Below are 16,361 nucleotides of genomic sequence, written 5' to 3'. Positions count from 1 at the left end.
GGGGGGGGTTATAGGGGTTCAGGGGCACCCGCGCGGCTACCTCCCGGCACTTGAGCGATGGCGGCTGGGTCAGGAGCAGTCGTGGCTCTCCTTCCCGCGGTGGATCAGGGCCCAGGCTACTTCCCTGCGCTTGAGCGATGACGCCTGGCTTGGGAGCAGGCGTGGTTCTCCTTCCCGCGGTGGATTGGGGCCCAGAACTCCAGGCCTGTGTCAATGGGCAAACCTGTCCTGTAACAGCTTTATTTCAAGGTAATCTGCCTGCTGCCCAAAAGAGCAAACTGGAGATTCAGACCCTTGTCCACATAGACACCATTTCCATCCTGATTAGATAGAAGATCCTGCTGTGAACCTCCACCTCCTTTTTCTGCAGTTCCCTTTCCTGCTACCCATACATCCTTACTTTGTTTGACAATTCTTACTGACTTTTGGATTTAATTTCTTCAGGAAGGGGAGGAAGAGTGGGAGGTGCAAGACAAAAGTCATTTTAAAATTTCTGTACAGTATGGTCAGAGAACTTGAGATGTTTTATTTGGAAATGAGGTTTTGTTTAACCTAGAACACAGTCAGTTTTTATAATAATTCCATGTGTGCTCAAGGGACATAGAGTATAATTGATACATATATTTCAACTTTACATTATTCAGATGTTTTATGTAATTTTTATTTTTTATTTTATTTTATTTGTTTTACCGGGAATCGAACTCTTGCCCTTATCCTTTCGAGGCAGGCACTGGAACCACTGAACTAAATCCCTAGCCCTCAGATGCTTTATATGGTTGTGCTATTTCTCTTGAGACAGGGTCTTGCTGTGTAGTTCAGACTGGCCTTGAAATCACTGTGTAGCCCAGGCTGGCCTCAAAGTCAGGTTGATCCTGTTGCTTCAGCCTCCTGAATGCTGGGATTATAGTTGTGTGCCACCATGCCCAACAATTCTGTTACTACTCTTACGTATTAGAAGTATATGAAAACCGTGGAAAGTATGATATATAGTCTTGTAGTTTTCACTCAGAAATAATGCATTACACATACAGTTGAATACCTTCTGGAACCCTTTTTAAATTCCTTTCCCTTATTTCCTCACAGACATACTCAGTATTTTAGGAAGTTGAGTCAAAAAGTTCACAAGTTTGAGCCTTTCCCAGCAACTTAGTGACTAAACAAATCCCTGTCTCAAAATAAAATGGCCAAGGATGTAGCTCAGCTCATAGACCCTGGGTTCGGTCCCTAGTATGTTGAGGAAAAGTAAATAAGGGTAGATCAACATCAAGGCTGGCAAGTTGGATACATGAGAATATCTTCTAAACTGGAATGCCAGTACAGACCAGAATTGCCCATGGATACAGATATTCACTTATATAGAAAAACTTTTTAGGGAGGCTGAAGCAGGAGACTCACAGTGAGTTCAAGGCCAGCCTGGAATATTGAGATCTTGTCTCAAATTTAAAAATAAACAACATTTTAGCCCTTAAAAGAGCATTGGAGATTTGCCAGAGAAATTTTTGTCATCTCAGTGCATATCATGTAAAAGCAGTGTTTTTAAATCTCAAATTGATAGCTAAGAATCCAGAAATAAGTATTATGTAGATACATGAGGAATACTGTGACACATGTGTTTCTTTAAGCCTCTAGCGTGGATATTGTTAATTAGATATTGATGACTGTGGTGATATACTATCAGGCTATAATGGTTCTTTGACCACTTATAGCAAGCTGTTTGATGTATGAGAGAAAAATCTAAATCTAAAAAGATTCATTTGGTAGCTCACTTGTGTGAGGCCCTGGGTTCAATCCCCAGCACTTGGGTGGATAGACAGATAGATGGGTAGATCTGTCCATCCATCTGTCCATTAATTTGCACTTCTCAATTATCTTTACTATGTTTTGTTTAGATAATTTCTAAAATCCTTAATAGACTATCCAGTTATATTGTTATAAGTAACACATTACATGTAATATCTAAGTTGGATTTTGACTATCAAGACCAACATCATATGACTATTTCATGTTAGCAATTACATATGACTGATTTGTTCCTTGTGATCCTATGTATTATTTTGTTTTTTCATTTACAGATTGGTAGATTCGTGTGGCCTTTTTAATAATTGAATAATGATGAAAATGGATCCAAAACATTAAGTTACTTCTCCACCAAAGCAGTAGAAGATTCTTCATACCACCTTCCAGTGGCTCAATTCAGGTTTTGGAAAGGAGAAGAAAAGTGAAATACTGAAAACCAAAGCGAAGAAAACTTCATCTTGGAACTTTCTCCTTGACTACCCTTCACTCCCTGTCTTTCTACTTGTTTTAATTTGCTGCATTTATAAATAGTGAAGACCAAAGAAATAGAACATATATTTAAGAGCTATATACCAAGAAATTTCCCCTGAAAGCTGCTATTCTGTAGAGGAAAAGTTTATCAAATTCCTGACTGGTTCTTTTTTTAAAGCAAGATTTCTTAGGTCCTTAGATTTTGAAGGTTAAGATAATTACATACACATATATCTGCACACTATTTTTAACAGTTGAGTAAAAATAATGAGATTTGTGTTTTGAGGTCTTTGACATGTGGGTTTACCCCTGGAGTTGACTGCTCCAAAGATTTTTTGATTGTTTTAATATTTTTGATCACCTTGATATCATTACCTACCTACCTGCACGTCGAGCTACCTGTCTTTCTAACTATGACCTGTTTATGAACAGTGTTTGCCCTCACTCTGCAAATGTCCATGTATTGCCTATTTAAGCAACAGTACAGTGCTGTTACTCAAGGAAGTTGAATGAGGTGAACATAGACATAGCTTTTTCCCCTTACCCCTCTTTTTAAATGTAACAAATACTTTTTATGTTCCCCTTCCCCTTCCCCTCCCCCTCCCCCCTTTTGGAAACGTGTCTGGAACTAGGTAGTTGAGAATGAGCAATTGAAGGGAATAAGAAAGTGAGCCACAAGGAGCCGGGCTTCTTTGTGCTTCATCACAAGGTGTGCTGCTGGCCAGGTTATTTAAGCTCCCTTTTAACAAGAAAATCTCTCTGGTGATCCATCTGGTAACCTCAAGGAGTTCGGAAAACAGGACCACAGAGGTTACACTCTGGGGTAAATATTCCATATATGTCTAACTGGAAGAAAACTGTATGTATATGTTCCATGAAATGTATCTGTTTTCTGTATTTAATTTGGAGAATATTGATAGAAAAACTCTACAGAAGTTGTCTTTGTTATCTAGGGAGATCTGTTCTGCTTTTGCCAGAAGTTATCAAAGTATGTGAAGCAGACTGCTTTTGTAAGTTTCTATTATAGTTTTAAATAGGTGTTTGTTATTCGAGTTCTTTTGATGTAACTCACTACATTAGTTTCCTTCATACAATGTTGCAGACTAATGGCACATTTTTCTGTTTATGTGCTTTTCATGGCCATATATTTACAGACCATTGTTTTTGTTTACAACGCTCTAAAATTTGGAGCCTCAAAAGTAGAGGCTTAGAGAAGAGCCGTTTTAAAGAGAGATCTAGATTCCTTTACATAATAGTATCAGAGTCTTACAAGAATAAGTGATTTGAATTGTCTCATTTTCAGATCCTGGCCATGAGGTTGGATGCCTCACCTTGCTGAAAAGAGACACTGGACCTAAATGGCGCAGCATGACTTTGTTCCTGCTTGGCTAAATTTCTCAACACCACAGTCAGCTAAGGTATGTGTCTGTATTCGTATATTAACAACCCAAATACCAGTTCTTTTCATTCTTAGGTGGCCTATGGCCTGCTTTGCAGCCTTTTTGTTTTTTTAATTGTGTATATTCAGCCTTGCCTGAGAATTCAAAAATATTCATATACTTAATCTTTAATAGAATGTGCGTAATTAGACAATTAGACTAGCTGCATCAGTTTGTACCTTATTACTGCCAGTATCTCATTTTTTAAATTATGTGCTAGGCTTTTGTCATTATATGGCATATTTAACATTTTTTATATTAGCTACAGCATACTTTGGAGAGAAAATACACCCGCTAACCTGTTGTCAGACAAAGGGGCAGGGGTGAAAGGGAAATGACCCTGGGGTAAATGCACCTTTGGAATGAGTACACATATAATTAAGTAGTAGATGAGGAAAAAAGGAGAAAGACAGTGATTACTCAGCTACTACATAGATCTCTTGTTACACCTGAAAAGTTCATTTAGAGCCATTAATTTAGTTTACGATTGGGGGAAAATGCAAGTTGCATGAGGAGTAAAGGCAATTGGAAAACTCAGTCCACAGGATAAATGATCTCCCAAAAAAAAAGGCCTACTTGCTTTTTTGGGAAGTTTTTTGTTTTGTTTTGTTTTTTGAGACAGGGTCTCACTATATAGTGAGACTGACCTGGAACTCACTGTGTAGCTCAGGCTGGTCTCAAACTCACAACGATCCTCCTACCTCAGCCTCCTGAGTGCTGGGATTACAGGTGTGCTCCACCACGCCCGGCTTTTTTGTTTTTTTGAGACAGGGTCTCATTATGTAGTTGAGGCTGACCTGGAACTCGCTATGTAGCCTAGGCTGGTCTTGAACTCACAGAGATCCTCCTGCCTCAGCCTCCCAAGTGCTGGGATTACAGGCATGTGCCACCACGCCTGGCCCAAACTTTCTATATTTTTAAATGCAGATTTTGAGGAAGATGTTCTGGGTTTCATCTGTACACAGTTTTGTTTGTTTGTTTGTTCGTTTTTGGTACCAGGCATCAAACTCAAGTCCTTGCGCTTGCGAAGCAGGCAGTGGAGACACTCACTGAGCTAAATCCCCAGCCCTAGACAAAATTTTTGATCAGAACTTCATTTTAAAGCTAGGTTTGCATGCCTGTAATCCTAGCACTTGGGAGGCGATACTATTTCCAATAAACCTAAAGTAAGCAAAATTGTGTGGTTTGAGCATAAGGACAGAAGTATGAAGTAATGAAACAGAAAACAGGGTTCAAAAGTAGACCTATACTTACAGTTATTTGACTTTTCAGTGCCAAGGTGATTTAGTGGAAGAAGTGATAAGTATTGTTTTGTTTGGTTTTTATTTAACAACTAATATCAGGAAAACTTTTTTTGCTTTTTGCTTGAGGCAGGTTTTCATTAAGTAGTTCTGGTTGGCCTTGTACTTACTATGTGACCCACGCTGGCTTTGAACTTATAGCAGTCCTCATGCCTCAGCCTCCCAGTTAGTTTGGTTTTAAGTAGAAACTAATTCAAAAGGTAAAACTAAAACCTTTAGAAAAAAAGCATAGAAGATCTTTGTAACTCACTAGAATGGGTAATAAAGACTGATAACAGCTATTATTGAGGATACTGATATTAAGAAAATATATATAAAAATGACTGTGCCCCAACTTACAGTTTTCTTTTAAGTGCTTGTCAAATATACTCATATTTTGGGTTAAATAGACTGTGATTGTATTATTCAAGATTATCCAGGGAGAAAAAAAACAACAGGAGAAAAAGTGTGTGGGGGGTGCTATTGGCTCATGGTATCAGAGGCTGATTAGGCTCACAATGGCTGCAAACAGGCTGGAGAGGCAAGGAAACAAGTAGTTACTTAGTCCAAGAAGCTGGACATCTCCAGGCATTGGAAAAGTTGTGGAAAGTATACAATCTCAGTCCAAGGCCAAAGACCTAAAAACCGCCTGGAGAGCTGCTTGGTGCAGCCCAAGCCATGTTCAAAGGCTGAAGAACCTAGAATCTGATATCTGCAGTAGCAGCAAAAAACATAACTACTCAAGAAGGGTTGAGAGGGCCGGGGATTTAGCTCAGTGGCGCTGCGCCTGCCTCACAACAAGTTCAGGGTCTTGAGTCCGATCCCCATTACCAAAAGGGGGGTGGTGTAGCATAGACAAATGAGAGCATCCCTCTTGTGCTTTTACTTTCCATTTGAGCCTATTGATAGGCTGGTGCCACTAATCTTTAGTAGGGTTCTTCCCTACTCAGTTCCCTGACCCATATGCCACTTTTCTCTGGAAACCTTCACAGAGACAACCAAAAGTATGTGTTACCAATTTTCTAGACGTTCCTCAATCCAGTCAATTTGAAACCCAAAATTGACAGTTAATTTAGTCTCTATCATTTATAGCTAAAGAAAGCCATAGAATAAAATTATGTAGAATAGGAAGAGACTTCAGGGTTCATCTATGTTTGTCAAACTGCTTCCTTTCAGCTGTATAAATTGAAAAGTGAGAACTCCTTGATCTCTTTATTCATATGTAAATTAGTAAAAATGGTGTTGGTGCCGAAATTATAGTATTATTATAAGAATCCAAGTAATGTTTAGAAAGAAGTATTTTAAGCTGGAAATGGTTGTACGTGCGTGTAATCCTAGCACTTGGAGACTGGGGCAGGAGGCCCAGAAGTTTGAGGCCAGCCTACCTGTATATTAAGTCCCTGTTTAAAAAGACCCCCCCCCCAGAAAAGCCACAACAAACTATAGATGTTTATAGCCTGCCAAGGATGTAAAATATCCATTCTCCAGATATAGAATAATTTACAAAAATAATAAGTAATGCTGTTTATAATAACTTTAAGGCAGTTGTCTTACTTGTTCTCCTCTGTTGTAAGATGAGTTTTTTATTTTGCAGTGCATGTTTGTGGTACATGATTACATTCATTGTGAGGAGTTGGCACCGTGTACATGACACATTTTTTTTATCTCTTTCCTCTTTCCTCCCTCCATCTCTTTGTCCCCTTCCTGTTAAGTGTAAAATTTGGGGACTGTTGTTTATAACTATTAATGCCCCCACTTGTATCATACAGTCAATTGAAATGGCTGCCTTTTCTCCCCTTGTAGTGTAGTATAAAGGAAGTGAGTTAATAATTGGACACTGTAATCTAGGACTTCTCAATTAATTCAAGCTTATGGTACCTTTATGATGTATATAATCATAATGTGGATTTCTGTCACCATTCTGATGCAAAACCTAATTAAAAGAGACATATCTTACCTGTTTGCATTTCTGTACATTATCATTTTAGTCACCTACAACAACATTTGAAAAACACGGAGACCACGTACCCCGAGGAGAAGGTAGATTTGGAGTAAGCCGTCGTAGACACAATTCCTCTGATGGCTTTTTTAACAATGGACCTTTACGAACTACAGGAGGTAAGCTGCATCCAACTTTAATGACTATATTTAAGCTACTACTCAAGAGCAAGCCCACACTGGGATGCATGTCTGTAATATTAAAATAGGATCTTTTTATGAGCATACTTCTCAATTAGATCCTCTAGTAGTGATTACTCAACTACATTGTTACTATTAATCATCTTTTCACTTGAAGGACTCATTTAGAAGTTACCTCACAAAAGAAAGATGTATTTAGTGGGTTTTTTGTGTGTGGACTTCTTATTGAAAGGGTCCCCTGAAGGCCTTTTGGCAGTACCATAAAGTAAATCAGGAAGCAAACAAGCTAATATGTTACTTTTCCTTACAATTCTAGATTCCTGGCACCAACCCTCCCTGTTCCGCCATGATTCTGTGGACTCTGGTGTCTCTAAGGGAACATATGCTGGAATCACAGGGAATTTATCTGGTTGGCACAGCTCTTCTAGAGGTCATGATGGCATGAGCCAGCGTAGTGGAGGTGGCTCAGGGACCCATCGACACTGGAATGGCAGCTTCCACTCCCGAAAAGGCTGTGCCTTTCAGGAAAAGCCACCTACAGAGGTTAGGGAAGAAAAAAAAGAAGACAAGGTGGAAAAATTGCAGTTTGAAGAGGAAGACTTTGTAAGTATGAATCTTTAGATGTGTAGCTAAAACCCAACAAATAGTCTTAAACATAAGACCCTGTTTGTAATAATGCAGAAAAGCGGAGTCTGCACGTTTAGATTATTTTAGAGGAAAGAAGTTATTTTCAAGACAGTGACAAAGTTCCTATGTAACTTTTAGCAAATCTAAATATATTTTTTATTGTTATGCCTTTGGCATTTGGAAAAAATTAATTTTCCTTAAATTTTATAAGGTTCAGTATCTAAATATATAAAAAAGTAACTTTGAATGTTAAATTGTTTTTTCTATTTTAGGAGATTTTTTCTTGATAATTTGTTTTCTGTTATATGAAATAATTGTGATGTTATAAACATGCAATTTGAGTATTTTATTTGAGTATTCATTAAAACTTGGTGCTATAGGGGCTGGGGATTTAGCTCATTGGTTTGGGTGCCTGTCTCACAAGCATGAGGTCCTGAGTTTGATCCCTGGTACCAAAAAAAAAAAGCTTGGTGCTATTATGTGTTGAATTACATTCCTTTGGCCTCTAAATGAAAAGTAGTAGAGGTTTTAGAGTACCTTTTAAATTTTTTAATAATTTAATCAAATGCATTTAAAATACTATCATTTTAACATATGATCCGTAACCAAATTGCTGAGTTAATTTAAATCATTTTTGTGCTAGTTTTTCACTATGTTATATTTATGTCGTGTCTCAGTACTGTATAGACTATGGCTAGAGCTACCATAACAGTGCAACTCTGATTATTTTTAAGTAACATGTTAACCAGTCACTTTTGTAGCCACCTCAACAACATATCAATAATAAAAGTCAACCGAAGATGACACAAATTTAGACATTATTCCTTTTTCCCTGTGTCTAGAAAATTTCTTAGGATCTTTGATTTAGATGACATTTGTGTGTGTTTTTATATTTTGGGGGGGTGCCGGGAATTGAACTTAGGCCCTTGCACTTGCCGGGTGGGCAGCAATACCATTGAGCCAAATCCCCAGCCCCAGATGATATATTAATATGAATTACTATCAAATACTTTTTTTTCTGAAAGCTTTGTTCTTTGTTCCTGTCAGAAATAAATTCAGTTTAAACTGAGTTCTATCATGGGTCCTTTAGCAGACCTAGTGGAAAATGAACTGACAGCAAGAAAAATATTATGGCATTGTCTACCTAATAAATGATTTAAAGGGAGATTGGCTGTCAAAGCATACCTGAGACAAAACCAGTTTAGGCCAGTTATTTCACATTTGTTTCTCTTTTTTTTCACATTTGTATTTTTATGAAATATTCTAAATACTGTATACAGAAAAGTGTGAAGAAGGGGCTGGGAATTTAGCTTAGTGTTGCCACGCCTGCCTTGCAAGTGCAAGGTCCTGAGTTTGATCCCCGGTGCTGGGAAAAAAAGAAAAAAAAAAAATATGGAGAAATTTACTTTGTCAGATACTGACATTTTGCCAAATACACTGTAGGCCGTTCTTTTAGAAAAGACATTACAGTTTATAGTTAAGACTTCTTTAATCTTACTCTCTTCCTTCTCCCTACTCACCATCTTGATTTCAGTATTTAATATCCTCCGACATGGTTTGGATAAATTTACCACATGTGTGCCATAAACCTTGCATATTTTTAAACTTTATATGAATAGTAGGCTATACCGTGATTCTTTTTTAATCTGTATGAAGTTGTTTGAAATGTATGTATGGTGATACACAAGTCTAAATTAGTGGTTCTCAACCGAGGACAAGTTTGTCCTCAAGGAACATTTGGCAATATCTAATCTGGTGGAGACGTTCTGATAGTCACAGCTGGAGATAGTACTACTGACATTTAGTTTGAAGATACTGTGGATGTTGCTAAATACTTAGAATGTACTGGACAGCACATAATAGGCCCAAAGTGTCAATAGCACCAGGGTTGAGAAATCTTGCTCTAGATCTTTTTCACTAGTATGTAGTAAAAACTCTATTGTGTGAATATGCTGGAATTACTTAGCCATTTTCTTGTTGGTGGACATTTAGGTTGTAAAATACCTTATGTTTAGAGGCTAAATCTAAAGGATTAGAATTGAGGTACTGTAATTGGAGAATAAAAAATAAAATTTCTATCCCAAGCAGGTTGGTGATTAATATATATTTAACTTGAAAACAGAAGCAGCAGAATTGGGAGGAAAAGGTAACAAATTGATGGAAAAGAAGTGGAGAGAGAGATATGGCCTTGGAAGAGAGATAACAGTTGGGGATGTGGATGGGTAGAGTTATCCAAGGAGAGTAACATATTAGTGAAAAGGGAGCAGGCCTGAAGCAGAACATGCAAAACAATGGTAAGGAGGACTCTTCATTAATTAGCTAAAGAAGAAAAGGATATACAAAGAAAAAGTAGTTCTGTAAGAATTTATAAAGGGGTTTGGGCCCTAGTTTATAGTAGATTTTTTACATTATAGTGATTAAAAAGTTATCTTTGTTTTAAAATAGTATTGATTTAATGTAACTAGTGCTGTGTTTTATTGTTTTGTTTTGCTTTGGTATGGTGGATCAAACTCAGGTCCTTGTGCTTTCAAGGCAGGCAGCAGCAACACTGAGCTAAATCTCCAGCGACATTTTTAAGTGATAGCTATTACTGTTAAATGTATTGAGACTTTGTTAGAAAAGACTAATGGCAGAATAATCTCTTGAGATGCTAGAAGTCTGCCCATTAGAGTGCTTGAAGAAACTATTCATAAAAAATGTTAACTCTGCTACAAAACCACTCCAGAGGTGCTAGGAAAGTTGTTGGCCTCAGATCTTGCTTGCCCTTCAGAGCCTGGCTTTGAGGAACTGGGTGCTACAGGAGTCTGCTAAGTAAGCACACTGGAAGAGGAAGCAGGACTTTTTTCCAGTGCTTTCCACCTGTAAAAGTTAGCAGTTTCAACTGTCAAAAAAATTTAAAGTGCCAGATATAGTTACATATAACAGGCAGAAGGAATGACTTTGGAACTCCAGGCATTAAATTGCTAGAACAAGCACAGGGTCAGTCCTCAGGTTATTGCTAACCAGCTAGTATTCCCTTCCAGAACAGAAATCCCTCACTGTTGGAAATATAGTCCAGATCGATGTGATAAATCATCACACCTATTGATAAAAAGGGTATAAGTAGTGCAGGCTGTAAAGAGTTAACGCACAGCTGGCTAGTTTTTAAAAATAAGTCTGACCAAAGCATATGAGATAACACAGCCAGGTCAGAGTGACTCTTACCCAAATTCCATTCCCAGCCTAATGCATGAATGCTTTGTCTCTTCTTTTACAAGCCTTGTCTGCGACAGCAGTATATCCCTAGCAACCACACATAGCCCCTCACCCCAACCTAACAACAATTATATCACCAGTAAATATTCATGGTTCTGGCTGTTCAGAGCCTTTGTTATTTGCTCAGCACTGGCCATCCTGGCTCCCCATTTCTCTCTCTAATTCTGTCTTTCAGTTTTTCTTATTGTCTTGTACCGTAGCACTGAGCAGGAGATCAGAACCTGCTTCAGGGGTCTCCAATAGATTGAACTCCACAAAGATAGGCACACAAAGGAAAAGTGCTGGTGGTACAACCAGCAAAGGCACTGGTCAGTCCAAGCCACTGATTTATTTTTTATTTTTTATTTTTTTGGTTTTTTGAGACAGGGTCTCACTGTGTAGTTGAGACTGACCTGGATCTTACTATGTAGCCCAGGCTGGTCTTGAACTCACAGCCATCAATCCTCCTGCCTCAGCCTCCCGAGTGCTGGGATTACAGGTGTGCGCCACCACGCCTGGCTAAGCCACTGATTTTTTATTAGTAATAAGTTGAGGTAAAGGCAAACTACATGTTAAAAGGAAACTGTGTGTGAGGATGTATAGTGGTGCAGTTACTATGGATACTAATAAAATCAAGGTTTGTAAAGGATAAGACAAAGCATTCTTGAGTTAGGAACAGAATAGACAAAATATAGGATTGTAATTAAAACCTTGTCCTTTTAGTTAAGAGGGTTTTGGTTGTAGGAATGGAATTTGGGTGCAAATAACTCTGACTGTGGCATGTAGGCTTTGGCTGGACTCACTTCTCAAAACAAGCCACTTGAGCTGTTAACTCTTTACAGAATGCACTGCTTGTAGGGAAGAAAAAGGAGCAGAATAATATCCCAACAGACAGTGCAAAGTATACCATAAGACTTGTACACAAAGCAGGAGTTATAATCTACAATCTTAAAACTTAACCAAATGATCAACAACATTGTCCAGCAAAACTCAAAACAATATGTTAGCACTCTAGAATGAAGCAATGAAAGATTTTAGAAACATGAAGGCTAAGTGAAAATAAACACAAAAGAATGAACTTTAATATTTTTCAAGGATTAGAATACAGAAATAAGGAAAAAATTTTAAATGAGTAGGAAGGAAACTGATGATTATCTGTCATTTTCCCCAGGTTTTGTTTGGGCCAGATGTGGTGCCCCCCACCTGTAATCCCAGCACTTCAGAGGCTGAGACACAGGAGGATGGCTCAGATTGGGCTTAATAAAGGGTTCAAGACTAGTATAGACTACATAGCCAGACCCTGTCTTTTTAATAATCAGCAGTAACAGGCCAGGGATTTAGCTCAGTGGTTCCACCACCTGCTTCGCAATCTTAGGGTCCCAGGTTTGATCCCTGGTACCCAAAAAAAACCAACAACACTAACAAAAAAGACATTTGGCCAAAAAAAGGGGGGCAGGAATTTAGCTCAGTGGTGCTGTCACCTGCCTTGCCAAATTATAAGGTCCTGAGTTCGAGTCCTAGTATCCAAAAAGAAAAAAATTTATATAGAGAGCGGGGGCGGGGGAGAGTATGGTCTCTACCAAAACAAATACCTTAATTACTTAAAAAATGTAATTTAAGAAAAATGTCCTGAGACTTTTTTTTTTTTTGGTACCAGGGATTGAACCTTGGGTCCTTGCTCTTGCAAGGCAGACGACAGAACCACTGAGCTAAATCCCCAGCTTCCAATGTATTTTAAAACTACATATTGAGTTGTGCATAGTGGACACATGCATGTAATCACAGCACTGGAAGGCTGAGGTATCAGGATCACAAATTTGGGATCAGCTGGGCAACTTGGAATCTGGCAAGACCCTATCAGAAAATAACAAAAGGGGCTGAGGATTTAGTTCAGTGGTACAGCTGCCTCCCTTGCAAACACAAGGTCCCTAGTTCAATCCCCAGTACCAAAAACAAAAATTAAAGAAATCAGTTCAAAGGCCCTGGGTTCATTCCTGAGGAACGTCTACCCCCTTAAAAACTACCAATTGAAATGACAGCCATAAACACTGAGACACATAGTCTTATAAAACACTAGACTTGATGGGAAGCTTTAAAAGAATAATTTAAAAGGGGCCAGGGATTTTAACTCAGTGGCACTGCACCTGCCTCACAAGTATAAGGTTTGATCCCCAGTACCAAAAAAATAAGTAATTAAAAGAGGTGGAGGTATAGCTCAGTGTGAAGGTCCTGGGTTCAATTTCCAGTACCACTACAAAACAAGCAAAATTTTTAAAAAACATAGAATGGAAAGATCCTTTCCTGAGCCGGGGATTTAGCTCAGTGGTTCTGTCGCCTGCCTTGCAAGCTCAAGGACCTGAGTTCAATCCCAGGTACCAAAAAAAACAACTAACTTTGAAAAAAAAAATTGTTTTAAACCGGGCATGGTGGTGCACGCCTGTAATCCCAGCACTCGGGAGGCTGAGGCAGGAGTATCCTTGAGTTTGAGACCAGCCTGAGCTACATCGTGAGTTTTCCAGGTCAGTCTCAACTACAGAGTGAGACCCTGCCTTAAAAAAAAAAAACCAAAACCCTTTCAGCCCCCAAGCATAAAGATGACATTATTTGTAAGAGAAAGAAAATTAGGGCAGTGGATTTAGCTCACTGGTACTACTGCCTGCCTTGCAAGCACAAGGACCCAAGCTCAATCCCCACTACCAAAAAAAAGGAAGAAAAAATCATATACTTTGACAACAAAGCTTTATAATAGAAATAAATGGAATTATAGGTAAAGTAATTCAAAGAAAGAAAATGGGAGCCAAGGATTTTATATTCTGTCAGACTTAACTATTAGTACAATGGTTATGTCAAAAGGATTCAGAACCCAAATTGAAGAGGTCTCACTACCCAAACATGAGACTATTTTAGGCATTAGCTAAAGATACCTGCAAGCGTTTAGCTTATATCACATATCCTATATCTGAAAGTTCATATTGATACCTCACCAACCTTAGGGACAAGCATGTATTCTATCTTTTCCATGTAAACTATACTACTGAATCACCAATAATAGATGAGTATTTTTTATGGAAGTGTAGTAATCTACAAGAAGGAATTCTAAAATTAGATCATTGTTTTGCACCTTATGTTTTACCCTTTTAGTATCACTATGTGTCAGCATCACAAAAAGAAACAAATAGATGATATGTATCTGCTGATGGAAGGATACAAAACTATGGAGAAGTGGCCTTGCTAAAAAAGTGGGAATTTTATAGCTTCTAGAACCAACTAATACAAGGTTTTAAGGTTGCAAGATTATAATGTTGTTTTTGTTTTGTTTTGTTTTTTTAATCTATAGATTAAGTAGATAACTTATAGAAAGTGTTGAGGATACCAGGTACAGTGTCAATTGCCTTAAGGCAAGATAGTGGTTATTTTTAGAAGGGAAAGAAGGCTTTTCAGGGGGAAGGAGGCTTCTGTCCAAGAAATATGTGTGTGTCCTTCATATTCTTTAATGGGTTAGCCAGGTATGGTGGCGCACGCCTGTAATCCCAGCACTTGGGAGGCAGAGGCAGGAGGATCGCTGTGAGTTCGAGACCAGCCTGGGCTACATAGTAAGTTCCAGGTCATTCTCAACTACTACATAGTGAGACCCTGTCTCAAAAAACAAACAAACAAACAAAAAAACCATATTCTTTCATGGGTTGTTCATTTATACAGTGAGTTGGTAGACCGATAGGAATTTGTATTTGCTTTCCTATTCTAATAGTGCTCACAGTGATTGAATGGTTGAAAAGTATATACTAGTGGGGGGTCCCACCCTTAGGGATTCTGACTTAGAAGCTCTGCAGTAGCATAATTATCTTCCTGTTGTTTCCATGTCTCATAGGCAGTTGTGTTGGAAAGCCACTTTCCTGGTACCACATTGTAGTGTTCAGGGCTTGGACACCATTGTCATCTTCATATTCTTATGCAATAGGCTAGTCTCTTGCTCTTAATTTCTCCATCTTTCCTTATCTCTTTCTGGGCTATGAAATTGGTCTACTGCTGGGCTCTTAGTTGATGTTTAAATCTCTAATACTGGCCTTCAAGCTGCTATCAGTGTAGTACTTGCAAATTACTGATTGGTTCACATCAATTTTGTGCTTGAAAGATGGATACCCATCACCTTTTAGAATAAAATTTAATTTCCTTGCTCCATAAGCTAGCTCTGTTGGCTACTTTGCTGGACATTTCTTTCCCTACAGAAAAGTCCCTTCCTTCCCTAAGTATTGATCCTGAACTGTTTGAGTTCTCTCAAAAGTCTATTCATTCTTTTTCATGTTTGACTGTCTTAGTGTTCTTTGAGCTTTCTGTGGTTAGAATCACCCATTTTGTATCTCTGGAATTCATCTTTGAGGACCCTGAGATCTATCACCTGTAATGAAGCCTGTCCTAATAACTCTTCTCTTTTAAGTGGAATTATCTGTTCTTTTCCAGATTAGTTCTTCCCTGATGGGAATCTTTATCATAGTCCCTGGGCCTATGTTGATACTGACTTGTCTACAAGTTTATCTTTGTAGTGATACAGTAACCCTGTGAGGACAAAGGGCTATTCTTACTTGTCTATGAATTTCTGGCATAATCTTGCACATGGTCTGCCTCTCCCTTAACTCTTAGAAGTACAGTAAATTCTACAAATTTCATTGACCAGATTGTCCTCCTTAAATTTGAAGAAAAAGATGTACATTTAGCTTTCTGTAACTTCTTATTTGTTATACATGTCCAATAGAATGGTGGAAACTTGAACATTCTGTTTATTTAAAAAAAAAAAAAAAGAATCCCTAAAGCAAATAGGAATGCACGAGAGCCTAAAATTAACATATTGATTTTATAATTCATCATCTTCTATTTGTTAAATATAATTTTGAATACAGAGTTAAATTAGTGCTACTAATTTATGATTATTTGATAGGTTCCCTGGTGATGGCTACTTTGTAAAAAGTGACGAAATGATCAGTTTTCTGTATCAACCATTCATATTCGTTTTTTTCTAGCCTTCTTTGAATCCAGAAGCTGGCAAACACAATCAGCTATGCAGACCTATTGGGACCCCTGCTGGAGTGTGGGGTAAGTAGATTTTGCCATTTTAAAGGCACAACTTTTATTTTTCTTTTATGGAGAGGGGCAGAAATTCTTGATCACTGTTTGTTGCTTGTTTGTGTCTCCTTTCTCATCTCATCCATTCACCCATGGTAACTGACACTTAATAGTTCTTCCGTAACTTAGTGTTTACACAGAGAGCAGATTGCTTTGCCCCACAGAATACCACTAACCTATAATTACAGTGGTGAAGTTAGAATACAGACAATTGAAATTTTCCTGATTTTGGAAGCAGATTTTTTTTTTTTTTTTT

The 16,361-nt window shown here is 38.2% G+C and overlaps 1 protein-coding gene across 2 annotated transcripts in view; it reads left to right on the top strand.

Annotated features, from left to right (window-relative positions):
* Gpbp1l1 (GC-rich promoter binding protein 1 like 1) overlaps window positions 1-16,361 on the top strand; it is a 51,465-nt gene that overhangs the window by 20,450 nt on the left and 14,654 nt on the right. For both annotated transcript variants that reach the window (XM_010610184.2, XM_010610185.3), the window contains exons 2-6: window positions 2,073-3,091; window positions 3,572-3,686; window positions 6,976-7,105; window positions 7,443-7,729; window positions 16,003-16,075. In XM_010610184.2, the coding sequence (XP_010608486.1) occupies window positions 3,627-3,686; window positions 6,976-7,105; window positions 7,443-7,729; window positions 16,003-16,075 (550 nt within the window). In that variant the 5' untranslated portion in view covers window positions 2,073-3,091; window positions 3,572-3,626. The remainder of the gene's footprint in view (window positions 1-2,072; window positions 3,092-3,571; window positions 3,687-6,975; window positions 7,106-7,442; window positions 7,730-16,002; window positions 16,076-16,361) is intronic.

This window comes from Fukomys damarensis, unplaced genomic scaffold (genome assembly GCF_012274545.1).
Source record: "Fukomys damarensis isolate Sample0158 unplaced genomic scaffold, DMR_v1.0_HiC HiC_scaffold_23, whole genome shotgun sequence".
Lineage (NCBI taxonomy): Eukaryota > Metazoa > Chordata > Mammalia > Rodentia > Bathyergidae > Fukomys > Fukomys damarensis.
This window is presented reverse-complemented; position numbering and strand designations above follow the sequence as displayed.